Consider the following 27,363-nt stretch of genomic DNA (forward strand, 5'->3'; position numbering starts at 1 on the left):
GACCCTCCAACAAGACTAGAAAAAGAAACAGCTGATTCCAGTTAGTCCAGCCCAGGGATCCAGCTCAGCCACATCAAGACAGAGGACTGAAGCAAGGCACAGAGCTCCAAAGGCACTGCTGAACTTCTTTCCAACAAGATTCTTTTCCACCCCAAGCAAAAGCAACCGCAGGCATGCTACCATGGGACGGACCCAAAGGCTCTCATTCAGTTCTGCTGCAAAACAGAGACTGGGCTAGAAGGTGTTGACTCATTTAGCCTGAGAACAACAAAGGATTGCTCCTGAGAGGCCAGATTAGAAGGACGTTTAGTGCATGTTTTGCTTTGAGTTTGGGGGGGTAGGTACAAAACTCCCCCCACTCAGAGCTCTGTTATCAGAAAAGCCTTAATGTAAGCTCAAGAGCAAGAACTGTTGGAGAAGGGGCAAACACCTAAAATGGCAGAGCCCTCCCACCCACAGCTGAGCCTCATAGGGGGGGGTGCAGCTTGGAGAAGCCTGTCTGCAGACAGGTCAGGTCCCTAGCACAGGATCTGGTGGCCACTTAGCCATAGCTCACAGCTTGGCCAGCCTGGCTTATAGAATCCTACAATCATTGAGGTTGGAAAAGACCTCTAAGATCAAGTCCAACCATCAACCCAACATCATCGTGAGCACTAAACCACGTCCCCAAGTGCCACGGCCACACATTTTTTGAACCCCTCCAGGGATGGTGACTTCACCACCTCCCTGGGCAGCCTGGGCCAAGGCCTCACCACTCTGGCAGGAAAGAAATTCTCTCTCATCTCCACTCAAAACCTCCCCTGGTGCAACTTCAGCTCATTTCCTCTCATCCTATCGCTGGTTACTTGGGAGAAGAGACCAACATCTACCTACCTCCAACCTCCTTTCAGGGAGCTGTAGAGAGCAAAAAGGTCTCCCCTCAGCTTCCTCTTCTCCAGACTAACCAATCCCAGGTTCCTCTGCTGCTCCTCATCAGAGATGTTCCCCAGACTCTTCACCAGCTTTGCTGCCCTGGGCTGGTGGCCTTGCTGCTGCCAAACCTGCACGAGCCAGAGCTCGGTGTCCTCTGCGAGGGCTCCATCCACGCTGCCTTCAGGAAAGGAGGCAGATGTTCAGGGGTAAGGTTGTTTGGCATGATTTACAAGCAGCATCTTATTTACTCTAGCTGATGGAAATCCTTCAACACTGAACCAGCCATCATCCTCCCTCATGACAAACCTCCCCATATCCACATGTACAAACACCTTCCCACACTCATCCCCACGGGTCAATTAACTTTAGTTCCCCTTGCAAATAACCCCAAGATATTAAAAAAAAAAAACACCCAGACCCATTACCACATCGATCCAAGGAGTGGATAGACATAAACCAGTGGACAGACACTAGTAATGAATAATTAAAACAAAAATAAAACCAACAAAGCATCTAAGACCTGAAGAAAAATTACTCCCTTGGAACAGCTACAGCCACACTTAATCCTTCACAACCAAAGCGTACGAATAGGAAATAAGTAAAGCTAGCTCTAGGGCACATGAATATTGCCCCTGGCTGGTTCATCTTGTTGTGCACAGAAAAATATGTCACGTACTCCTCACACTCAAGACACTTGGCTACGGTGCAAGGGGCTGGATCTCTCCATCTGAGAGAAGAGCACTCTCTGGAGTGCAGCAAGGGAAGCGCAGGAGACAGAGGAGAAGCCCTGAAATCATGAGCAAAAATAGAGCTGTGCAACCGCTTCAGTGACTACTGAAAACCTCCAACCTCCAGATCCCCCTTGATTACTTGCTTTATTTGCACCCTTGTTCGGCACGTACAAGCAAAATGGGCAAGAGTTTTAGTTAAATAACCACTCGCAGTTGATGCTGAGCTGGAATTTGGATTGTAATTTCCTGCTTTCTGAAGAAAAAAAAGCCTGTGGGATTGCTGTGAAATGAAATTGCTCCCAGGAGGCATGCAAGTGCTGCAGCACTTGCTCTAGATCATCTGAGCTTAACAGAAGCTCCAGCGTCCACTTAAGATCTCAAGTAACCAGTTTTGGCCACGACACCAGAGAGATCCAACTAGCTCCAGCCAGCTCATGCAGAAATGAGCATCTTTTACAGGAAAAAAGCTTAGGACACGAAGCACATCCTAGCAGCAGCCAGGCTGGAGCAGAAGGTCAGCTTAGAAACGACAGTAAACAGCTCAGGATGCTACAAACAGGCTCCAGGTTCTCCCACCATCCACCTTCTCCACCACCCTGTTCCTTCTCCTGCACAACGAAGGTGGGAGAGAACCCATGCCCAGATGGCTTCCTGCTGGAGTGCCTCTACTCCAGGTTAGAGTTTCTGTTGCTATCTTTGCTCAGGGTAAGGAGGAGTCTCTGAGTCAGTGTTCTTGCAGTGCCTCTTGCTGTCAGGTCCTGCCCCGAGGTCCAGACCCTACTCAGCCTGGGGGTTGGCGAGCGCTGCACCTCCTGGACCTCCGTGGGATTGGTGCCTGCTTGCTTCAAAGGCAAATCTTACCCTGTGTTTATACCAGGCTACGAGGCATGAAGAGGCCCAGGAGGTCATGCATCCACCACTGTAATTTCAGGCAGGATCAAACAGAGAAGCAACAGCTGGGCTGAGTGAGCAAGTCCACGTTTAATTACAAATGGGGCTGGCAATAAGCAAAGGCAAGAACAAAGCTAGTGAAAAACCTCCCTCCTTCTTCCTGGCTCCTGCTCAGGCTGTGAAGAAACAGCTTCTTAGAGGAGTAGCTCAAATAAGCTTCAAGAAGCTTTGTTTTCAGGACTGCTACAGCAGCCCCATTCCTTGTGCTTTGACAGACTTGGACTGGGTACAGAGTTAGTTGAAAGCAGCCCTAAAGAGAAGGACTTCAGGGTGCTGACTGAAGAGAAGCTTAACATGAGCCAGCAGCGTGCTCATGCAGCCCAGATGCCAACCACATCCTGGGGTGCATCAAGAGAGGTGATTCTGCCCATTTACTCTGCTCTTGTGAGACCCAGCTCAAACAATGCATCCAGTTCCGGTGTCCCCACCAGAAAAGGGATGTAGATCTGCTGGTACAAGTCCAGAGGAAGCCACAAAGTTGATCCAGGGGTTGGAGCATCTCTGCTCTGAGGACAGACTGAGGGCACTGGGATTGCTCAGCCTGGAGAAGAGAAGACTCTGGGGAGACCTTAGAGCTGCCTCAAATACCTCCAGGAAGGCTGAAGAGGGACTTTTCACAAGTGTGTCCAGCAACAGGACAAGGGGAGATGGTTTTAAACCAAAGGAGAAGAGCTTTAGACTGGATCTTAGGAAGAAGTTCTTCAGTAGGAGGGTGGCCAGACTCTGGACTAGATTGCCCAGAGCAGCTGTGGATGCCCCTCCTTGGAGATGTTCAAGGCCAGGCTGGATGAGGCCCTGAGCAACCTGGTCTAGTTGAGAGGCATCCCTGCCCATGGCAGGGAGGTTGGATGAGATGATCTCTAGGGTCCCTTCCAACCTCAGCCATTCTCTGATTCTGTGCCAGCTGCTGGCACTGAAGGGCTCAGGTCCCTACAGGTGCCCGGGGTGCAGCTCAACCCCCTCCTCGCTATCTCTTACATCACCCCTGCACAGCTACACACACACAGAGTCACTCTGCAGTCAGCTGCAGGGAGGATTTTGTTTGCTTTAACATCCTCTGAAGATGAAATGGTGGTTGCACAACTGGATTGCCAGCACCATAGATGATGGCCCCAGCTTGTGGGTCCTGCCTGGCCTGGGGAGGGAGCAGGACGTAGCTTTTGGAGCAGCAGGATGCCCATGGAGCTTCCTGACCCTTCTATCAGGTCATGCACTTGGAGTCAGGAGCTACTCTTGCTGCTCCTAGAAGGCCCAGGAGTGTTGGTGAGGAAAGAAAATGAGACTAAAACAGGCAAGAAAGCTTAGCGTTGTGGGTGGAAGGCTTTTTCTGAATGCTGGGAGCCTTCCTCCCATTTTTTTGTGGCAGCAAAAGGGATCCCTGCATCCTCTCATCACATCCAATACCTTTTGAAAGCATCAGTGAGAGCCCTAGTGACCCAAAAGCACAAGAGAAGCTTGGCTGGAACACAGCATCAACCCCACACCCCTGCAACAAACCTAGCCCCACTGCTGACAAGCTGCTGCCCAGCTGGATGTCGTGAGGGGGACACATAATGGGAATAATGGGGAGGCTGGGAAACCATCCCGTCCCTGGGAACCAAAGGCTTCTGACCTTTCTAGCAAAGCCTGCTGAGAGAATTGGGTGGGTTGTTCTGTACTCCTGGTTTTAATTACAGCCAAGTGTTTAAGTTCTTCCCCTCCAACCGCCCCCGTGTCCCTCACGAGCACAAATCCAGCTTTTTATAGCACATCCGGTAGGGATGTTCCAGGCGTTTGGGAAATGCACTTTCAGCCCCAAAACATGCCTTCCCCTGGATCATGTTAGGCTGCCAGGGTTTGTAACATGGAGATGTGGAATGGGATGTTTGGGTTTGTGACCGCTGCTTTCCTGGATTACTTCTGTTTAGAGAAGGGAAATGAGACCAATGCGGGCTAGGCTGGCTGCATCCCGAAATAATGCAAGGTGAAGAAAGAAAAGCCAGGTGGAAAGGCCACTCTCAGCTTCTTCAATCTCCTGTACACAAGGCAAGGCTCTCTTTTTTCTTCACTTTTATTTTAAATAGCTGACAATGGCTCAGAGCACGGTGGGATCCTAGACATGACTCCGGACACCCAGCTCACAGGCTTTTCACCACCTTCTAAGGACACTGACCCAGACTGGGCTTCTCTTGAGAGAAAAATGCTCCCTCTTCCCCAAACCTTCTATTTTAAGTAGCCAAAAGCCATCAGTGAAGAACCATCAGGCCACACCAGGCTCTGTCAGTCCCCAGACACTGCTCTGGCACGTCACCAAGGCTTGTGGCTCTTTGCTCCAGAGGAGCAGGGCTTGGACAATAGCTTGGCTCCAAGTCCCAGAGCTGGCCTTTGTAATTTTCTTAACATAAGAGCCTGGCCTCTGGCTTTAAGGAACATGGCAAGCCTCTCGGGAATACTCTCACCTGAAAATACCCTGGCTGACTTCCCAGCTGGAAGCACCTCCTGAGCCCAAAGGCAAACACCTTGGCTGGCAGTCTCAGGGCTCCGTCTCGGATACTATCCCGAAGTTGAAGACTCCTTGGAGCACTCTCAGAGCAGAAGTCACACACTAGGCTGCCCCAAAGCATCTCCTGCTAAACCCTCAGGAGCACCGAGCTGCTCCACACATCCATGAAGACGCCACTGCTGCAGCATCACTGCCCAAGCCCCAGGCATCCAGCAGCAGGTTGGGGAAGGGAAGATGCACGGGGCTTCACAGCACCAGGGTTTGCTACTTGGAAGGAAGGCAAGACAGACAAGCCCAGGGTATTTTCCCCTCCCTTCTCCACAGCCAAACAGACCACCTCATACTCTGGGCAAGCTACTGTCAGTACGACATCACCCATCAGCAAGCTGAACGACAACCTGATGAAGCTACTTCCAAAATAATCACAATGGAGCCCTTGAACTTGTTGTTTCTTATTTAGATATTTATTCCATTTTTTTCTGTATTTGATATGGATTCCTCACTTCAGATACCTGCAGCAATGACTCACAGTGGGCTCTGGCTGTTTCTGCTGAGCCATCAGAGCTCCAGCACAAGCAGCCACGCACCTTGGTAACGTCTGGGCTGTGCAGGCCCGCTGGCCACCCACCCCCTCGCCTGGGCCAGTAAGATACAGGAGGGAACACGCCTCTCAGGAAGGTGAGCAGACCATGGGGCTTTCCTGGTGAAAACCAAACCTGCCTGCACTCCGGGCAGCAGAGCAGTTGCTGGGGGAATTCACTAGAAGGCAGGTTTGAAGCCCTTGGACCACCAGCAAGGAGCTGCCACCCAAACCACCTCTGTGGCCACACGGATTGAACAAAACTGCAGCCCAACTCCAGGCAAGTTTTTTCCAGCACAAAGAACCATCTGCCCCATTTAGGTTAGAATGAATGAGCTCTGCAGGGATGAACCCTTGCGTAGCAGGAACTTAACTCATGCTGGAGAACTGCTCTTTGGCAGACAGGAAGGACAAGGTGTTTACTTGATGGGTGTTGCTTCTATGTGACCGAATCATACGCAGCTTATGTCTTATAAACACAATATAGAAAAATATAAATGCAAGTGACTGACTTCAAAATCCTTGCTGGAAGCCAGAGGAGTCTCCTCTATTCCTAAGGAGTGGATTATCTCCCCAGATCAAAATCAGAGTACCATGTCAGATGCACAGAAGACCTGACCTCTTTCTATCTTGGGCAAGCATTATGATTGTCTCAGAATTAAGTGTCAGAACTTCAACAGAAAGCAACAAATTCACATTGATGTTCTCTAATATTTCAGAGGCGAAACCATCTCTTGTTCAAATGCTCCCCCAAAGTTTATAAGCAGCCACATCCCAACCTGCCATGGCTTTTTCCCAAGAAGTACCTCCCAGAGGAAGCTCAGGCAGGCTCAGGCACGTTCTTCAGCTACCTACAGTTTCATCAGGCTGCACAAAGACTTTCACAACAATATTTCCTTGCTAGGACAAACGATTTATGAGGATTGAGAAATTCAAGCCTGAATCTACAAAAGTGAGCCACTGAGACTCAAGGGTCACTCCCTCTGCTTCCCTCTCCCCCAGACCATCACCCTTTCCAGGCCTGGTCTTGCTCACACTCAAATCCTGAAAAAAACCAAATACCCATTAGCTTAAATATCCCAGAGCCTCTATGGACCTGAGTGTTGTCTTCTCACTAAGGGTCCTTTCCTGGGCAGAAAACCCATGTACTCACCCAGAGCCTGTCGGGAGGGAAGCTGGAGCTGAGGACTGCCATTTCTCCTGCTGCTTCAGAAAAGCTTTTGCTTCTTTTGAGGTGGAGTCCACTTCTTTAGTCACTCTGTTGGAGGAAAAGAGACAAAGCAGAGGGTAAGGAAGAGCTGCAGTCACAGCAGCAAAACCAAAGATCCTGGCAAGCAAAAAAAAAAAAAAAGCAGGTAAAAGGGTCCTCACAGCACCTGCATGGAGATCACCTCCAGCAGCTGTCTTGTTACAATTTCATTCCAGTGACAAACTCCCCTCTATTCCTGGCAGAAAGAAAGGAAAAGAGTAGCTAATTAGAGCTATGGGAGGAGGGGATTTTCTTTTTTCCCTTCAAACAAACAGGAATGCTTATTCATTCAAACGGGCCCGTCTCACTGGCAGCTCCTAAACACTCTGTTCAGGTCACTGGGGGCAATTTCAGGCTCTTAATTGGGCTCTTGATTTCCTCATTTGTTGGTCAGTGAGGCAGCTCTTCTGTCACAGCTGTTTGGCCACCCACAGCACACGGGCTTGGCAACATCTGCAACCCAAACCAGAGCAAGGAAACGGGCTCTGGGGCTGGGCAACAGAAGAGAAAGCTCCGACAAGGCAGAATGCAGAAATTCGCTCACATTTTCTAGTTAATTTTTGTCTGAGGCCCCAAGTGGACAAAATATTGAACTTGAAAAAAAAATTATAAATCATTACGGCACCTACAGGAGGGAATGAATTATAAACATGAGAAAGGATCTCTAGAAAAACACTCCATAATTAATTGTTGTAAAGCCCAGCTACTTTAGCCCCCTCATTCACAATGACCCAACTCCAGCAACGTGGTTTTGGGGCTCTAGTGAGGCTTCCCTGGTTTGCCAAGCTCATAATTTCACTGCCTTGGAGCACAAGCCTGTGAGCTTCTCCAGGGCACTGCAGCTCCCTGGGCACAGAAGCAGCTTGACCAGCTCAGCCAGCCCAGAAACATGGAATCACTTTGCTTGGAAGAGATTTTTAAGATCAAGTCCAATTGTTAACCCAGCGCTGCCAGGTCCCCACTGACCCATGTCCCTCAGCACCACATCTCCATGGCTTGGAAACCCCTCCAGGGATGGGGACTCCACCACTGCCCTGGGCAGCCTGGCACAGGCCTCCATAACCCTTTCAGTCATGACTTTTTTCCTTATGTCAAACCTAAACCTCCCCTGGCGCAACTTGAGGCTGTTGCCTCTTGGCCTATTGCTTGTTCCTTGAGAGAAGAGCCCGACCCCCACCTGGCTCCAGCCTCCTGTCAGGGAGCTGTGGAGAGCCAGAAGGTCTCCCCTGAGCCTCCACAGCTCCAGGCTCATGCTCCTCCCCACACTTGGGCTCTAGACCCTTCCCCAGCAGCTTCATTGCCCTTCTATGGCCATGCTCCAGCCCCTCAAGGTCCTGCGTGGAGCGAGGGGCCCAAAACTGAGCCCAGGATTTGAGGGGCAGCCTCCCCAGTGCCCAGTCCAGGGAGATGATCCCTGCCCTGGTCCTGCTGGCCACACTTGCGCTTGATCCAAGCCACGATGCTGGTGGCCATCTCGGCCACCTGGGCACTCGCTGTCTCACCTTGAGCCAGCTGTTGAACAACCCTGTCAGGTCTTTTTCTGTTGGGCACTTTCCAGCTCCTCTACCCCACCCTGGAGCATTGCAGGGGGTTGCTGTGACCCAAGTCAGGATCCAGCACTTAGCCATGTTGAATCTCATCTCACTGACCTCAGCTCATCGATCCAGTCTGGCCAGATCCCTCTGTAGAGCCTCCTACCCAACACATCAACACTCCCCCAAAACTTGGTGTCATCTGCAAACTGACTGATGGTGTCCTCAATCCCTTTGTCCAGATCATTGATAAAGATATTGAAGAGAACCGACCTCATTCACTGAGCCCTGGAGAAGGTCTCAGTCCTCTCCCACTCTCCTGCAGCCTGGGCTCCTGGCTGCATCCACTGCCAGAAAGAGTGGGCAGGCTCATCCCTGGTCTAGAGCATGTGCCAGGGAGAGCTCAGAACCCTTGCTGGTCACAGGATTTTCCCTGCCAGTCAAGCTAGTCGCTGCTTGCCTTCTAACCACCAACCTGACCCTGGAGCTTTCACGGAGAAACCCAAGAAGCTGCAAACCTAGCTGGGTTACTGCTGCCCTCGTGTTGAGGAGAACGCAGTGGAGATATTTGTTAAGCCTGTGGGCCTTGTTGCCCTGAAGTCTCACCTGCACACAACTAGAGCACCCACGTCCCCATTCTGACAATGAATCAGCACCTGAAGAAGCTATAAGGGAAGGGAAACTTCTTCCTCCTCCTCAGGATGTGAATATAGAGGGAAAGACACATTGGGAACCAAGAACAAATCCTTGTGCTCAGCCCTGTGCTGCCAGTGCAGGAGGAGATTAACCCCATTTCCCCCCTGCATTGTCACATGCTTTTCATGTGCATGGAGACAAATCCCACATTATAAATATGGAGAAGTGTTTGCTGATCAGACTGGAGAGGAGTTGGGGTGGGAAAAATGGTTCAGGAAGAAACAAAAGCCTTGCTACAGCATCGTCACAGTTTAGGGCATCCCAAACACACCACCCAGCCACAGCCCTCAGCCAGGACAGTGACCTCAGGCAGAAGTCATATGCCAAAGGTTACACTACATGCCTGAAGTTCCTTTGATCAAATAGATACTTTCTTTTCCGAAGAAAGCCAGCTCTATCCCCTGCCCAGCTGGGGTCAGCTCCATTTCTCACGCACTCTGCAGCACAGTCCCTCTCCTCCTGTCACCCCCCTGCACTCTTGTGCATCTCTTGGCATCAGGGGCCACCCTGGTGGGCAGGAAGCCACCGTGAGAAACATCAGGCAGACCCCGATCACACAGGAATTTCAGAGGTGTAGCTGAGTAACTACACACCCTGGAACAAAACCCCTCTGCACTGTCCTCTACACAGCCACTGGACCTGCTCCTGGGTTAGATCCCAGCTGTTGAACCCTCCAGAGGCTGGGAAAGGAAGAAGAGGTCACAAAGCACCTTGCCGCTAACTCTGGAGTCCATCAGCTCTTAAAATCTGGACACGTGTGGTGGGAAGCAGGTCTTCTAAGCCTGTGGACCTCAACACAGAGCACCTTTGCTTTAACCTCAGGACTGCCTTCAGTTTTCTCTAGCCCAGGGACAAAACTGAATGATGTCCATCCTACCAGACCAGGTAAAGGAAGGCATGGAGCACATGGAAATGGCTCCAAGGATTTGCCAGCCTGCAGTCTGGCAGAGTTAGCACGCTGTTGGTTGGACCAGCACTACAAGCAGGAAGATGGTCAGTCCCAGAAAGGGTGAGAAAGGAGAAACCTTTACCATCTGTGGCCCCTCAACATGATGGACAGGGAGGGTCTGGAGCAGCCTTTCAATGACTGATGCTTCAAGAGCAAAGAAATCATAGAATCATAGTTCTGGTTGGAAGAGCCTTTTAAGTTCAAGTCCAGCAATTCCCCCAGCACTGCCAGGTCCCCACTGCCCCATGTCCCTCAGCACCACATCTCCATGGCTTGGAAACCCCTCCAGGGATGGGGGCTCCACCTACAACCTGGTCTTCACAATTTCAAGTACACAATCAAAATCACAATTACAAGTACACAATCACTTTGCTCTCCAGGGTCACAGGATGGGTTGCTACCAAGAGATTACTTAGGCTTTGATACTTGCCTCCTCCACCACCTCAGGCTACCAGCAGCAAGGGCTGGGCACAGAACATACCACTTTGTTCAGGTTTTTTGCTCCCTTTGTCCTGCCAGCAGCTGCTCTACAATATATTTTTAAGTTCTCCACTGCAGCAACAGAGCTGCAAAGCTGCAGGCAACTTGTGGGCAACCTGTCCCACCAAGGCTGCCCAGCTGGGGACAGAGGAACCAGAAATGGAATTAGAACGTGACCTTTCCAGGCAATTCTGTCACAAGACCCACTGATTGGCTCCAAAATACAACAAAATCTGCTCCAAGGCAAGCAGTTGCTGCTGGGCCGAAGCCAGCAGCAACTCCTGCACCCCTCCAACAGGTCTGAAAAAAGAAAGAATACTACAGGGCTTTGCAAGGTATTCATCCAGGTTATGTACATTTCAGCCTTTCCCAGAGCCCAGGCCAGGAAGGAGAAAATCCCTCTGGCTGCATTATTATGGGAGACAATAGCTCTCCATGTAGAAACCAAAATGCTTCTTGCTCTTCACGGGGAGCAACAGGAGCCATTAATCCAGCTGGAAGAAATCACAGTCATTATTAAGGAAAATTACAAGACCTTTCACTTTTAAATACTTGATAAATAACTATTAGCCTGACTGTTTACTGGGATGCTATTCACGCATTGTAATCTGGGAATAAACACAAAAATAAGGATATTGTCAGCAATAAAACAAGTAGATAGTGTCTCACCCACTCCCAGACCCTGTAATTCACACACAAAACCCTTCGCTCTCATCACTTTCTTGTAAAGATTTCATTATACTGCTGTGCTGTTCAATTGCATAATAAGACTTCCAAAACACAGAGCTGTTATTAATTTTTTTGGACCGTGCCAGAGCCTGGTAGCACAGATGATGCTACTGTACAAGGTGCTGTGCAGCTGTAAAATAGGAAAGTCTTCCATATTATAGTTATAGGAAAAACATGCTAAAAACTAGGTCACTAAGTGCCTCTAATAATTAGAGGTGTCCTCCTTAGGAGCCTACATCTCTAAGCCAAGCTCAAGGTGGCACCCAAGCGTTTAAGCACACCCATACCCACCCAAGCTGCTGTTTGGGTGCCCAGCTGTAGGTACATCATTTCCATTTGCCACCAAAGAGCTTCTCACCCTTCCCTTTACGTGTCCCAGGTGAACTTGCTGCAACCTGCGTGCATGGGAAAGGCTCCAATTGTGTATGCTGGGCACCAAGCCACAGGGATGCAACCCACACGCTGTCACGGGCTGTCCCAGGGGTTGCTCCATAGAGCACGCGCTCACAGCGCTCAACTGTGCCATCCTAATTTAAGAAGAAGTGTTTGACCTGCTCCCAGAAGTCCCCTGAGCCTTGTAAGCAGCTAAAAGGAGGAAGAGAAGCTAAAATGAGCATCATGTTCACACAGCTCCAGCTAATCTGCAAAAGAGGACTAAAACCCAAGTTTGGTGCTTTGGTTCAGTGGTAGAAGCCTGACAGAGCAGCTTGTCTCCCGCTGGTCTGGCACCACGCGCAGAGTTAGGTAGTGGGAAGAGGAGGGTCCCAGTCCATCACATGGCCCCACTCCTGCTACCATGGCACAGCACAAGGCCCACAGCCCAGGTCTCACCCTGTGTGTCAGGGAGGAGCCCAGCTTGGCAGTGAGGTGCCCTGCAAGTCCTTACAGAACTGGATCAGCACAGCCACAACCCACCACAGAGGGGAAAAGGAGGCAGGGTCTCCAAGGCAGAACAAGGGACTCTTGGGGAGTCAAACAGCCACAGCAAGAAGGCTCGTGGGATTCTGTCCATAGTCACAGAATCATTTTGGTTGGAAGAGATCTTCAAAATCAAGTCCAACCATCACCCCAGCACTGCCAGGTCCCCACTGACCCATGTCCCTCAGCACCACATCTCCACGGCTTGGAAACCCCTCCAGGGATGGGGACTCCACCACTGCCCTGGGCAGCCTGGCACAGCCCTGGACAACCCTGGCAGGGAAGACATTTGTCCTCATGTCCAACCTAAACCTCTCCTGGCACAACTTGAGGCTGTTTATTCTTGTCCTGTCGCTTTCTCCTTGGGAGAATTGACCAAAAGGAAGACAGTTAAGATCCCCAACTGCAGCAACACAAAGGTACCATCTTCCCTGACCTCTGTGCTGAACAAGGGGGAGCACGAGTGGAAGCTCTGGAAAGAGCTGGAAGCTCTTCCAGCTCTTCACCTTCTGTAGTCAGGACACAGAGTCCTCACTTAGGAAACCTGCCCTAGTTTAGACCTGACACAATTACAAAACTTCCCACATGACCTTAATGTTGTTAGCTCTGGGGAATCACATGCCAAGAGGGGGTAAAATGAGGCTAATTATCCTTTTTCAATATTCCCGGTTTGTGCCTAGACTCATTAAGTAGTCCTCCAGCCCTCTGGAAGTATCACTTGAAGAGCAAGAAATACTTATCTACAGGGGTTTGTGGGGGAAAAAAAAAAAAAAAAACCAAACACCACAAAAAAACCCACCAAAGCAAATAACCCCACCAAATCTTAATTCCTTCTGAGCCAAGAGGAATATTTTGTCTGAAAACTCTTGATGAACTCTTGTGCTTGAGCTGCCATGTGCTGGGTGCTTTCCACAGAGAGATGTGCTGTATGAGATGGAGGTGCTCCAGCCTGCAAGATCCTGAAGCTGACGGAGCAAATGGTTGCCCAGAGAGGTGGTGGATGCCCCATCCCTGGAACCATTCCAGGTGAGGTTGGCCGGGGCTCTGAGCAACCTGCTCTAGTTGGGGATGTCCCTGGTCACTGCAGGGGGGTTGGACTGGATGGCCCTGAGCCTATTCCCTGCAGCAACACAGACCGTGCTGGAGCGACTGATAATTTTGCTGGCTGCCTACCTGCACAGAAGCTGCTGGCTGTTTTTTAAAAAGCCACCAATTTGATCAGAGCTCTCCCGGAACCAGGCGAGGGCCCACCTGCCTGCCAGCCTGTGTCACCAACTAATTCCTCTGCAAACAAGCAGAGGTGAAGAGTATTTTATCATCAATAATGCACAAAAAGGGCTTTTTGACATCCATGTCCTAACCTCGTAAGCCCTGGAGGAAGCGATGGATTTTCCATCATCTCCTGTGTGGCTAAGACTCTGTGACAGATGTAAAGAAAACATATGGACAGTGCTGCCACCTGAGATGCTGACCAAGCTGTCAGGTCCTTTTTGGGCTTCTGCTTCCTGCTTCTGCAAGAGGCTCTCTAAATCCAAAGGGAAGGAGCACTCCAGTTTCTGAGCTCCCACTGGAGCTTGCAATAGGTAGAGCACATCAACCACTGCTCTCTGGAGTAGCTGACCCACAGCCAGGGCACGAGACTTCACCTCCTTCTTGACTGCAGCTTCATCCACCCTAGTTATAAGTATCTCCAAGCATCAGGTCTCTGCTTGCTTCTTTGGATAACTCCTCATGAATTCAGGACATGGACCTGCTGGAGCGGGGCCAGAGGAGCCCCAGCAATGACCCAAGGGGGGAACCCCTCTGCTGGGAGCCCAGCAGGAGACAGTTGGGCTTGGGCAGCCTGCAGAGGAGAAGGGTCACGGTGGGGAGCACTACTGGGGGAGACCTTCTGGGGGCCTGCCAGGACTTCAAGGGGCCTACAGGAAAGCTGGGGACAGACTTTTGAGCAGGGCCTGTTGGGACAGGACAAGGGGGGATGGCTTGAAACTAGAAGAGGGAGACTGAGACTAGAGAGGAGGAAGAAATGTCTGACACTGAGGGTGGTGAGCCCCTGGCCCAGGTTGTCCAGAGAGGTGGTCACTGCCCCATCCCTGGAACCATTCCAGGTGAGGTTGGCTGGGGCTCTGAGCAACCTGCTCTAGTTGGGGATGTCCCTGCTCCCTGTTGGGGGGTTGCACTAGATGACCTTGAAAGGTCCCTTTCAACCCAGAACATTCCATGATTCTATGATGCTATTCCCTCGGCCAGCCCCATATCCCAATATTCAGTTTGCATTTTAGTCTCTGAGGCATCCCATTGTTTATATTTGTACCTTCCCAAAGCAAGACCTTCGAATTATGGTTCAGCTTGGAGGGGTGTTCAGCCCAGGTGAACAGATGCATCTGCCATATCTGCAGGGTGAATGTCCTCTGACCCTGCTCACCACAACTTGCAAGCACACCCACAGCACGACAGATCCCTGCAAACCAACAACTCCTGCAGAGCTGGGAATTCATGCTGCGGATCTCTCCTGTTGAAGGAAGGAGATTGGAGGTCTCCAGAGCCAGGCGTTCAACATTCACTTCCAGCTACAAGTGCTGGAACACAAAGGTCACACAGATCACAACAGGAGCCAACAGACACTACAAAGCAGAAGGAGCCCCACGGGGAAAAAGCCAGAGTAAGCTGGACTCGGTTTGTAACGTGTTAATGAGATAGTAGAGGAGAGAACAGCTTTGCCTTCCCTCCAGGCTAATGCAGAAGCCCTCCTCCTTCAGAATCTTCTTACAGAAAAATAATCCATCTCACGAGCTGCGCTTTCCGTCAGGGGAAACCCCAGGCCCCAGGGCTGTGAAGCTGGCTCTGCCAGCTCCTCAGCAGACATCAAAAGCAGCTCCTTTCTGAGCCTGGAGCCCTCAGGAACCAGGCAGCAGCTCGGAATCCAGGGAAACATGGCAAGCTGCAAATGCCAGGACTGGATCTGAGGCCCCTGAGATGAAGGCGTGAGCAGAGAGACAAAAGATCCCCTGTGGGACTTGAAGAGGTTACCAAGCACCTTCTGTTTCCAGAGTTTTAAAAGTCAGGGTATTGTCTGAGAGCCTGAGACATCATCTCCTTCACCTACTAGGGAAGGGTGGGATTTTTTCTGAAGTATTTCCACACTAACTACACACAACACAGGCAAAAAAACACCTGGAAGAACCTGAAAATGGGAAAAAGCAGTTGGTTAGTCAGTTCCCAAAGCTGATGCAGCACCCAAATACCATAGGTTGGAAAGCCCAAGAAATCATAGAATGGTTTGGGTTGGAAGGGACCTTAAAGATCATCTAGTTCCAACCCTCTGCCACAGGCCAGGGCACCTCCCACTAAAGCAGGGTGCTCAAAGCCCCATCCAACCTGGTCTTGGACACCTCCAGTGATGCAGCATCCACAACTTCCCTGGGCAGCCTGTGCCAGTGTCTCACCACCCTCATAACGAATAAACGTTCAACTGGAGATCAAGCCACCACTCTGGAGATGCCCTGAGACTCCTCCCAGCTTTAAAACCCCAGCTGAGTCTTTTTCATCACACTGATTACCAGCAATAATGCACAAATGAAACCAGCACACACCCACGATTTCCCCAAAAGCACCGAGCTGTGTCAGATGGCTTTCAGGTGGACATCTGCTTTGGGATTTTGAAAAGCAGAGTAAGACAAAGGAAGGCGACAGGAGTCAGCACAGTGGTGAATGCTGGACGAAGCCGGCACAGCCGTGGAACACTTGGCAAGTCACAGCAGAAGCCTCATCTGCACTTCTACTGATGAAACTCCTGACTAGAAGCCATTCATTAGGCTGTTCTCCTTCTCAAAGCACATTACAGAAGACCATAATGTGATTTAATTTAGAAGTAAGTGCTCTGGATTGGAGTTGTGGCTACGTTTGCCACGCCAGTTATGAAGTTTTATGCCTCTGAGAAAGGCAAATGCCTGGTGAGGGAACCAGCACACTGAGCAGCTCCTGCTTAATGACCTTACCTCTGGGCCACTGTCACACCCATCAGCCTTGTACCACATTAGGATCCCCCAGGGACATTCTGCAGCATCAGGGAAGAGATGCAGACAGAGGAAAGGTTTTAAAAACATGCCCCTGAGACCCTTCCATTCTTCAGCATCTTTTCACTGGCATGACATTTTCACTTATGGGCTTCCAAAAAAAAAAATCAATATCTGTTTTTTAAATTGGAAAAAAAAAAAATAATCAACAGTGGAACATGGCAGCATGCTCTGACCTCTGAGAGTAACAACAGCCCAAGGACAGGAACAGGCTGCTGCCTACACTCCATTCTGCCGAGATCAGCATTTGGGTGATTGTTTGTAGAAAAGCAACCAGTAATTTTTGAGACGACCACATCTAAACAGCAGTCACATCAATATTCTTTGTAATTCTCAGTAGTTTGATTTGCCTTATGATCCCAATAGGGAATAGTTTTGGTTGGAAGAGATCTTTAAGATCATCAAGTTCACCCCCAGGCTCCCCACGCTCAGATTAATTTTCTGGAAAAAAAAAATCTTAAAAGCTAAGGTTTTGGCACTGTGTAAGCCTCATGAAGAAGTGGTATGTCCCTGCAAAGCAGCTAGAATTAATTTCTCCAGCACCCTTCAGCCCAGGAGGGCTGAGGATGAAACCCTATGAACACCTAGCATCACTGGTCACCAACATGAAAGCAAAGTCCTCAGAGAGGCTGCAATTTGGAGTGGCTTTTCAAGGGGCTACTGAAATCCACGTGTCTTATTTTTCCTAAGCTACTGCAGTCAAAGCCATTGCAAAAAGCACATCAAAATACAGTAAATGCTCCTATTAGTTCAGCTCATTGTCTTCCATACCTAATCAAACAAACCCACCCACTTATCTGGTGGAAGCTGTGTAGCACTTACTATCCACCTGGAAAAAGGCAGGGCTTTCCAAATGCAAAGCTTGAGGACACAGATTCTGCCTTCTCACATCTGTAAGCAATACAGCAAAGGCTCTTGTAAGAAAAAAAAAGCACATCAGAAACACCTCACACGTGGATCAGCCTGGCTCTGACATCACCACACCCCCTAAACATCAGTAAGAGATGCACACCCAAAGCACTGATCTTTCTCCCAGTTTTAAAAGCAACTGTCCCTCACTCAGCAAAACCCCAGGGACACAAAAACAAACGACCAAGATTCACACCCAGGGAGAGGTGTGAGCGTGCTGCCAGCCCTGGCTGTTATTCACCCCAGGAATTTCCTGACAAGCACCACCAGGTAAGGAGAGTTAATGGCAGGACGTGTTCTCTCAGTGTGAATTAGCCCAACACATCTGACTGCACCATGCTGAGACCACAGAGCAGGGATGCAGATGGACGGTGACACCTTCTTATAATGGCTCTCTGTGCCAGCTCTAAACCTGGAGACTTGGGGGTGAGAATTCCCTGCTCTTTTTTCCCCCCTTCTCCTTGAAATACATCAAAACTCCAGCAGCCTCAGCGTTCTCCCCACTCCTGCTCAAGGCTTGCCAGGAAGGCGCGGAAGCAGCAGCTATTGCTCAGCTACTTTAACCAAAGACAGCTGAGGTACCAATAGGTGGTAATCTCCCAAACTCCTTGGCTCACACTCCAGCTTTTTCACATTTGGGTGGTCTCCGCTGTCACATACAGAGCAAGGAGGGCATCACAGCCCCCAAGAAGGAAATCAGAGGCTGAAGGACTTTGGAAAGCTCAGGCTGTCCTCAGGTGCCTGATCTGCCTCTCCTGTGGCCATTTCCACCTGCTCTCTCCTGAAGAGTCAGGATCAAGGGGCTGGAGCTCTGGAGAAGGACAGCAGATCTGGGGGTAGAAACAGCGAGCAGTCTAGGGCATAGGTGTCTGTTCAGCAAAAAGCTAAGATTAAAAACCAAAACCCAGTATTTCAGTAATGAGAGGTAGCATCAAGAAACCCCCAGGACTCAGGGCTGTACAGCTGCAGAGGACTGAACAATGACCTCAGGTCTGCTGGGTGCAGGTCAGCACTTCTCACCACGAGGCAACATGTGGGTCCTCAGACAGCTCCACACAGCTCCCCTGAGCAGCTCACCTAGGAGAAGAGCCTGGCAGCCCAGCTAGGGCACAGGCTGGGCTCACACTTCACCACCCCACTCAACCAGGCCTTTTATAAGGTACGCTGGCCTCAATGACTTTGTGGGACACCAAAAAAAACAGCTTTGGCCACAGCCTGTAGCCCTGCCCCAACGATGCCCATCATCGATGGCACTCCTGTACACAAGGGATCGGTGTATTGGCCAAGAAAGGGCTTTTATTAGCCCAGGCAAGTCTTCTGACAAGAACCTGCCTTCAGCCTCCTCACTTCATCTTTGCTTCTCCTGCTCGAAAGGTCATGAATTTCACCACCAACTTAAGGTCCATAAGTCCCAACTTAAGAAAAGACTCCTCTGAATAATCCTTTTTTCTTGAATCCTTAAGGTAGGATAAAAACCTGTGAAGCAGCAACACAGGATGAGTAATGATTTTTTTCCCAGGCACATCCTAGATGATAAGCATTTATAAACTGTGACATGAAAACCAGGTTCTCTTTCACCCCACTGTGGCAGATGAAATACCAACCTCAGCCAGTATAAACCCTAGTCATTACTACAATGATTTAAGTTCCTAACTACTTGGGCATTAATCAGATACTTCAAGCACCTCTTTAAAGCTTTGTAGTGGTGGAGTCCCCATCCCTGGAGGGGTTTCCAAGCTATGGAGATGTGGTGCTGAGGGACATGGGTCAGTGGGGACCTGGCAGTGCTCAGGAAGGGTTGGACTCGATCTTAAAAGGTTTTTTCCAATCTAAATAATTTTATGATCTTGCTTTTACGCTGCAACAGCCCTGCTGTGAACCATCATCTCCCCTAATGTGTAAGGTGAGCTGCCTCTTAGCTCTGCTCAGCACACCTCACTTCCTTACAGCACAGTGGACACAGAAATAAAAGCAGACAGATTGTGGCAGACCAGAGGCTGTTCTAAGTCACAGACCTGGTGTCCTACAAGAATCAACAGCAGGCAGCTCTTCCTCCCTCATGTCACGCATGTAACATCCCAGACGAATTCTTCTGAAACGAGTTTGCCCAGTTCCTTCTAGAAAACTGTGTGAGTTTCTAAGCACTGATTAAATACAGCAGCATTAAGTCCCCTCCTCAGCATGGCACTGCTTATTGCCCAGCACGTTTGGCACCCGGCCCTTCCTGGTTTGATCTGGTATGTGCCACGCACAAGCGAAGCTTGGACCCCTGGGTATCCTGAGCCATGAGACCCAGGAGTCCCAGGGAATTGGGGAATGTCATCAGCTCCAGCACGCCTCCCTTCTCACAAAAGCTGAGGATTTTCCCTTGTTACATCTGCAAAGCCTTCCAGGACTTCAAACACACCAGAGAGCTTCTGGCTCCTGTGTATACACCTCTGGATGAAATGCCTTAGTAAAACTCACCTAAAAGTGGTCTAAAACAGCAAACACTATCCATGGAATTGGGTCATCATTTGTCCCCGGAGCACAAAAAACCAGACTACTGTAAGGCAGGTGATTTTCAGGGCTGGGAACTGAAGCTGAGAGCTCTCCTGGTGAGGGCACAGCACAGGGCTGGCTGCCTCACCAAAGGTGGGCGTCCCAGCACTCAGGTTCAAAGCAACAGAAAACTTTAATCAGGCAAACACTGAAGAATACCTTCAGGAGCAGCCTGAAATAATTAGGAAACAGGCATTTAAGAAGCAGCTAAAGATTACAGAGCTCAACCTGAAAGGATGAGCTTCAGTCCAACTCAGCAGAACCTCACCCGTCTGCTCAGCCTCCAAATAGGAAAGGGACTGAAGAGTTCACAGGACAAACATTTACCCCGTGCAAGGTCCAAGGTAAAACCCCAGCTCCCTGGCTGTAAATGCTTTGGGTTCAGGGCTCTGTGGTCTGGCAGCTTCTGACACAGCCCTCAGAACGATGCCTTCAGCACTTATCAGCTGCTCAGCAGGAGGAACACGCAGCGTGCAAGGACGTACACAGGCTGCATCTCTTATCCCAGCATCCAGAGAGCAGCAGGGAGCTCGCACCACAGACACGGACAGATCTGGAAACATCTCTGTGTGGATGCAGGCCCAGCGTGCTGCCAGCAGCCATGCAGCTTGCATGACAACCCCTGCCTCAGACGTGGCAAGAAGCCAAGAACTACTCAGGTCCCAGGAATACCTGCCAGACACGCGAGAGGGCTGAAAGAAACTGGTTCAGAGCACGCAGAAGCAGCCAAAACACCTGAGAAAAAGGCTCAAGGGTTCATGCAAAAGCTAATCCACAAGTCCTGGAGGGCTCAGGAGCAACACCACCAAGGGCAGCAGGGCAGGGAGGGGCTCCTGCCCCTCTGCCCTGCTCTGGGGAGACCCCTCTGCAGTGCTGGGGCAGCTCTGGAGTCCTCAGCACAGCAGAGACCAGGACCTGCTGGAGCGGGGCCAGAGGAGCCCCAGCAATGACCCGAGGGGGGAACCCCTCTGCTGGGAGCCCAGCAGGAGAGAGTTGGGCTGGGGCAGCTGCAGAGGAGAAGGCTCCAGCTGGGGAGACCTTCTGGGGGCCTGACAGGACTTCAAGGGGCCTACAAGAAAGCTGGGGACAGACTTTTGAGCAGGGCCTGTTGGGACAGGACAAGGGGGGGATGGTCTGAAACTGGGAGAGGGAGATTGAGACTGGAGAGAAGAAATGTTTGGCACTGAGGGTGGTGAGCCCCTGTGCCAGGTTGCCCAGAGAGATGGTCACTGCCCCATCCCTGGAACCATTCCAGGTGAGGTTGGCCAGGGCTCTGAGCAACCTGCTCTAGTTGGGGATGTCCCTGCTCCCTGCAGGGGGGTTGGACTGGATGGCCTTGAGAGATCCCTTCCCACTCAAGCCACTCCATGATTCTCTGAACTGACTCTGAGAAGGCTGTCATTTGCTACCTACCAGCAGCATGGACTGGGCAGGAAGGGGACACAGTGCAGAGGACTGAGGCCATGGCCCAGCCTGCTAGGAGTTGTTCTGGATTCCCAGGCACTCCAGCCTTGTAAGAAAGTAAAAGTAGCTTTGACTGGAACACATTGCCAGGTTTCAGGAAAAGAAGAGGGCTCTCCTCAGTGGCAGATGGAGTATGGAGCCCAACTAGAGCTTTGCTTTGCCTTGGCTGCTCTGTTCACACACGGAGACATGGCTGAGTGTCAGGGAAGCAGCACAAGCCACAGCTTAGCCAACACAACGTGGTTAGTATAGCACTGCACTCCACAGTACCAGGAAAACATTCCCACCAGAAGAACCACCTGAGTGTGAGGAGCTTTGGATTCAAACCATAGGGAGGAAGCACATACACACAGAAATATGAAGCGTCTCCTCTTGAGCCCTTCACTTGGAACGTGCAGTGCATGAACAAAGCTGGGTGTCAAACACAGGCCTCCCAGTCCTGACACCAGTACTCCTCTCAGCTTTCTTTTGCCTCCCACAGGCCAAATAAAGGTACGCAGAAGATGTTTCAAACACCACCGACCCCTGCTAGTGTTTCTTGACCTGCCTTTGCTCTTCCCTCACTGGTTGTTAGGCTGTGATGGACACCACAGGGCTGGGCCACCAGTCCTGGATGGACACAGAGCTGACTTCCACGGAAGGAGCACAGAAGAACCATTTTGATACCCTGAGCACAGCAGCAGCTTAAAGAAAGCCAGAGGTCAAAGTAGTTTGGAATGCCAGAGAGAAAACAAGCCTCATCATACAGTGATAACAGCAAAAAACCCAGCACGAGGGATGTGATTCCCCATTAATGCAACCACACGTCCTACATCGTGAGGCAAGTCCATAAACCAGAGGTTTCAAAGGAGCTTCCATCTCCTCTGCCAGTGAGAAAGGACTTGAACCTCCATTTAGATGCTGAATTGCCTTCGCAAATTGCTCCTGCTCCTGCAATTACAGTCATTTGGGTGACAGTCACCTGCTGCTCCTCATCTATTTAACCCCAGGGAGGACTGGGAAGCAGACAGGAAAGTCACAACTGGAAATCACAGAAATTGCTTCAAGACTGTTTCTAGTTCCAGGATTGGTTTTACAAGGTAATGCTACATCATGTATTTTATAAAATTCAAAAGCCACTCTATTTCATTCTTTATGTGGTAATTTGTAAGGCTCTGAAGCTCAGGTTTAGCATTAGCAAACAATACAAACTACTATAAATGGATATTAAGTACAACTATAACCTATAGGGGAGCTTAAGGAGGAAGGTCTTTCACTATCCCACTACAGCCCTGTAGCTGGAAATGTCTTTCAAGAGACTTCTCCCACTCCAGTCACACAAGAGAGATTAAACCACCTTCTTACAGGAGAAAATAAATTGTTCTGCAACATGAGATCAGGGCTAAATGATCTTCTGTTAAGAGATTCACTAAGCAGACTGATAAAATTTGTGCCCTGAATCTATCAGTGCTTAAATACTGATCTCAATTCTTCTCAAGCTTTCAAAAGAGCAACACCCAAAAGTAGCCTGAAACCGTTTAGAAAGGAAAGCAAGGGAGACAGCGCTCTCATTTCAGTTCTTTCAGTCCAGAATCACACACACAGAGACACAAATACCATGTGTTTGCCTTTGAAAGCAACAATTTGCCAGCTGCCTCCCCAGGCAAGGACGTCAGCATTGGGTATTCAGAGCTTTTGCAGACTCAGGGTCATGAAAAGCCAACCTCCTGGTATTCTGAAGAAAAAAAACAGCCCTCTGGTCCTCCACAACTGCAGCTCCAGGAATAGGAGAAGCTGTAAGCAGTGATAAATCCTCACACCCCACCCCTAAGGTGTTTAGAGATAAGATGTAGCAAACCCCATAAAAGCTTCACCTCTGAGCATCCCAAAAATAAAGGGGGCAAAAGACTTGGAAGGATTTTCCTTTGCAGCTCCCCAAGTGAAGCAGAACTGAGCAGTACAAAGGCTGCTAGAAAAGCAACTGGTGCAGAAAAATGTGCCTTGAGCTAACTTGGAAACTTTAATCTAGTTGTTAAAAAAACTACTGTAAGATATTGGTGCCAAAAGCACAAACTCAGCATCTGAAGAGCCCTGGACAAGTTCTGTTCACATCAGGCAAGCCACTTTTTGACGAAGGTTTCCCCAAGTCCTCTAATATTTATTAATAAGAGCAGCCCAGGTAAATCTAATCTATAGCCACCACACAAGATCAAAAATGCCATAGTCAGGTCAACACCTGAGTAATTCTGTACTTAAATCATAATTATCTGGGGCTTCTGTTCATAGAGACAAGTAAAGAAACCTCAAGGCCAATATTTTTACCAGCTCCCTGGTTTAAAGGATTTGATACTTCACAAAAAAATTGGACCGAAAAACACCCCCCTTTCACAAGTGTAAGACTCATGCTCTGAGTTAAGCCTGCAAGGCAAGTTTCTGGGTAAATCAACCACCTCCTTCCAGTGACACACTTCTGTGCTCACGTTAGGACATGACATTCACCTGCACCGCCCAGATGGACATGTCCAGACTTCAAATGAGATTCGAAGATTCACAGAATTGTTTTGTTTGGAAAAGGCCTTGAAGATCATTGAGCCCAATCATTAACTCAGCACTGCCAGGTCCCCACTAACCCATATCCCTCAACACCACACCTCCATGGCTTGGAAACCCCTCCAGGGATGGGGACTCCACCAGCCCTTTCAGGGAAGAGATTCGTCCTCAGGTCCAACCTAAATCTCCCTTGGCACAACCTGAGGCCGGTTCTTCTTGTTCCTTGGGTGAAAACCCTGACCTCCCCTGGCTCCAACCTCCTGTCAGGGAGCTGTCAGAGCCAGGTCTCCCCTGAGCCTCCTTGGCTCCAGGCTCAGCACCCCCAGCTCCCTCAGCTGCTCCTCACCACACTCGGACTCTAAATCCTTCCCCAGCTTGGTTGAAAAGCTGCAGTGTACAGCTCTTTGTCATTTCTCCAGTGAATGAAAGGTATTCCTACAGCCCGGATTGTGCAGGCAAACTGGGAGGGCACTACTATGACTCACAGCTCTCAGATTTTCAAACAGAGCAGCGGAAGCTCCTGCTCTGGCTTCCTCCTCCAGCCCTAGGCAGCGTGGGTGGTACTGCTGGGATCTGCTGCCCTCTGCTGTCACACAAAGCAGTGCTGAAATTCGCAGCTGACAAAACCAGATTTACAGCTACTTATAAAAAAAAACCACCATGATAATATTCACAATGCCACAGGGCATTCAGATTTCAAGCGGTCTCACCCAGGCCCCTCAGTTCTGGGCTTGTGCATTTATAAGATGCCTGCCCATTTTTGTAGCACATCCTGCGAGCCAAACTCAGCCTAAGAGATGGCTTTACCCAGCCCATCGCCTTCACTGCAGCTGTTTCAGAGGTAAAATCACTCGGCTGTCACTCCCTTCAGCCAAACACCTCTTTCTGTCAGCCAACCAATTCACACTTTACCCAGATGTGGAAGCCCAAGTGGATTTATGGGCATATTTTGAAGTTGAGCAAAGACTGGTGTTTGTATATAAGGATATTCTGCAGCCCTCAGGCAGAGAAATCTTAACTCCCTTTTCCTCGAGGTCTGTATGTGTTCTTGATGGAAGAAAAAAGCATAAAGGGAAAAGGAGAAGCCTCATAGCACATCTCCAGCCTGCTCTGAGCCCGTCGCAGGCACGTCACGTCGGCCAGCTCACCTGACTTCCTCACCAGCAAAATCAAACACTTTGGTGATCGTCACTTTTCCCGAGTCTTTTGGCTTCTCAGACTCTTTTGGTTTCTCCCAAAGCTTGTTCCCACTCTTCTCTTCAGCCTACAAAAGATTCAGAGGAGAAACATTAATGCTGTTGAGGAGCCAAGACAACTTATCATGCCAAGGACCCACGGCAGACCTCGGGCAGCACGGCAGCTCAGGCTGGGTGGTCAAAGCCAGCCACCCACAAAGAGGAAACAAACCCCCCACTTTGGTTCCAGGCTCTTGATGAGACTCAAGGATCAAAACAGACCCAAAAAAAGATGTGAAACTGTAATTCAGTGTAGGAAAGAACAAGAATAAACTGCTGTGGTTCTCAACACCTGGTTCTCCCCAACCAAGCACAACCAGGCAGTAAAGCTGCCAGGGTGGCTTACACAGAAATATGTTTAGTTTTACTCCAGAATGCTAAGGGACACAACCCATCATCAGGAAAAATAAGGCTGATCTTCTCAGAGAGCCCTGAAGATACTAAGCTAGTTGTCAATAACACCTCTTTAATTGGAGAGGAAAATATCTTTATTAAGCAACTTGTCAACTGTGCCTCTTAATTTGCTCAGTCACAGCTACAGCTTTTAACAGCATAGATAAAAAAAAATCTCAGACCCTACAAAAAACCAAAACAAACCCCAAAATTCTGGCTTGAAATCAACCACATGCCACAGAAATCTTCAAGTGAACAACTTAAGTCCAAATTAAGAAGTTCACGATGAGAACAGAGGAACTGGATCTCTCTATGAGTGATTCCAGGCTGTGGAGGAACTTCCAAACACCACTCACATCTGAGCAGCTGGAGAGCTTCTCCTCTCTCCTTTTCATTCCACCTGTAACCATCTCAGCTGCTCAGCCAGTAACAACTCAGGTGGAGAGAAGCAGGAGGGTTCTAATGAAAGGATTCTGCTTCTAAAAGTTGCAAGCAAAGATGACCTAGCTACACCTGCTCTGCAGCCCCCCAACCACTGTAGAAAAGAAGCTTCACACAGAAAGAACTGTACTCGCCAGGCAGCAGGGAGCTAACAGCCCAGACTTTTGCTGCAAAACACTTTTTTGGCTGATCACTCAAAAAAGACAAGATAAAGGTAGCAAAAGAGGATCAGTTTTGGTATTATTCCCTTTTATCACCTTCAGTGTGCAAGGTTTTGCAGGCAAATACCTGGTTTGGTTTTATTGAGAATCAAACTCTTTTAAACAGCTGATGACACACAGAATTCTCTCCACAGAAAACCTGTGCAGGTTATAAACCCTAAACAGGATTTCTAAAACAAATAAGAGAAACCCTGATTCATTCTCACTGTGCACGTCCGCCCCAACACGCAGCAGCTTCCAGATCCCCTTGCTGCACCAGGATGGAGGCACTGGGACATCAGCACAGGTCCCCTCTGCTCCCCCACTCACACACGCAAACAAAATTTCCCTTTTTTTTTTGTCTGAAAGCATCAGAAAAAACCCCAAGCCTCAGGAGAGCTGTACCCAGAAGCACAACTCAGTCTGAACCTCACTGCACAGCTCCTACGTCACAAGGAGAATCCAGGACCAGGAGGAGAAGCCAACAGGGGTATGTGGGACACCTATATGCTGACAAGCAGCTCCAAAAGCAACAACACCAGATCACACACCTCCCTGGCTGGAAAGAAACCAGCAGCTTACACTTGCCCCACGATGGTGCAGACTCCAGGCTGTCACAGAGAGATGGTGCAAGGTAAAAGCCAGGCTCCCCCCAGCTCTGACTGGCACCTGACACCAGCTAGAACCAGCACTGGGAGCTCCAACGCTTCACGCCCTGCCTGGGTGAGGGCCCAGCCTCCTGTTACCTTCTTCACTGGCGTGGCAGCCCCCACTTTGGGTTTCTCTCCCACATCACTAAGGAAACGGGCCCAAAGAGCATCCTCTCTCTTTTTTTCTTCTTCTTCTCTGTTTCTTTCTGCCTGTTCTATGCTATCCACTTCATCTTCTTCCTCCTTTTCATTCTGCTGAGCGTTTTCTTCCTCTTTTTCATCAGGCTCTAGCACAAGACCTCCTTTCTTCCTCTTCCTGGAAGCAGAAGACAAAGAAATATCTAAGCTGAGGTGCTGCAACGCTGTTCCAGAGCTGAACAGGCAAAGCAACATATTCTCACCAAGCTATCCTACTTGTGAGGCCTACCTGTGAGGTTTCCCCTCATCTTGGGTGTGAAATTCCTTAATTAAAAGATGCTGCTGCTCAGAAAGCAGCGAGTCCGCAGCAGGCAGTGCCCTGAGGCGGGCTGGCACACCAAGCACGTGTCCCTGAGCATGGAATAGACTTAGGGACACCGCAGGAACCCCCAGAGGATGAAAGCCGGGCTGGCCAAGAAGCAACTTGAACCAAGCTGTGTCTCTGCGGGGTTTTTACCCCCCAAAAAGCGCTTTACACTTAAAAGGGTTTTATTAACATTAAAAACATGAGCTCCTTA

The 27,363-nt window shown here is 49.7% G+C and overlaps 1 protein-coding gene across 1 annotated transcript in view; it reads right to left on the bottom strand.

The window, feature by feature from the left end:
* CFDP1 (craniofacial development protein 1) overlaps nucleotides 1-26,963 on the bottom strand; it is a gene marked incomplete at both ends in the record, with an annotated part of 58,828 nt that extends 31,865 nt beyond the window's left edge. Inside the window, 3 exons of the mRNA XM_008939475.1 lie at nucleotides 6,810-6,914; nucleotides 24,877-24,992; nucleotides 26,744-26,963. Of these exons, the coding sequence (XP_008937723.1) occupies nucleotides 6,810-6,914; nucleotides 24,877-24,992; nucleotides 26,744-26,963 (441 nt within the window). The remainder of the gene's footprint in view (nucleotides 1-6,809; nucleotides 6,915-24,876; nucleotides 24,993-26,743) is intronic.
* Nucleotides 26,964-27,363: the final 400 nt, after the last annotated feature.

Source organism: Merops nubicus, unplaced genomic scaffold, assembly GCF_000691845.1.
Source record: "Merops nubicus isolate BGI_N331 unplaced genomic scaffold, ASM69184v1 scaffold464, whole genome shotgun sequence".
Classification (NCBI taxonomy): domain Eukaryota; kingdom Metazoa; phylum Chordata; class Aves; order Coraciiformes; family Meropidae; genus Merops; species Merops nubicus.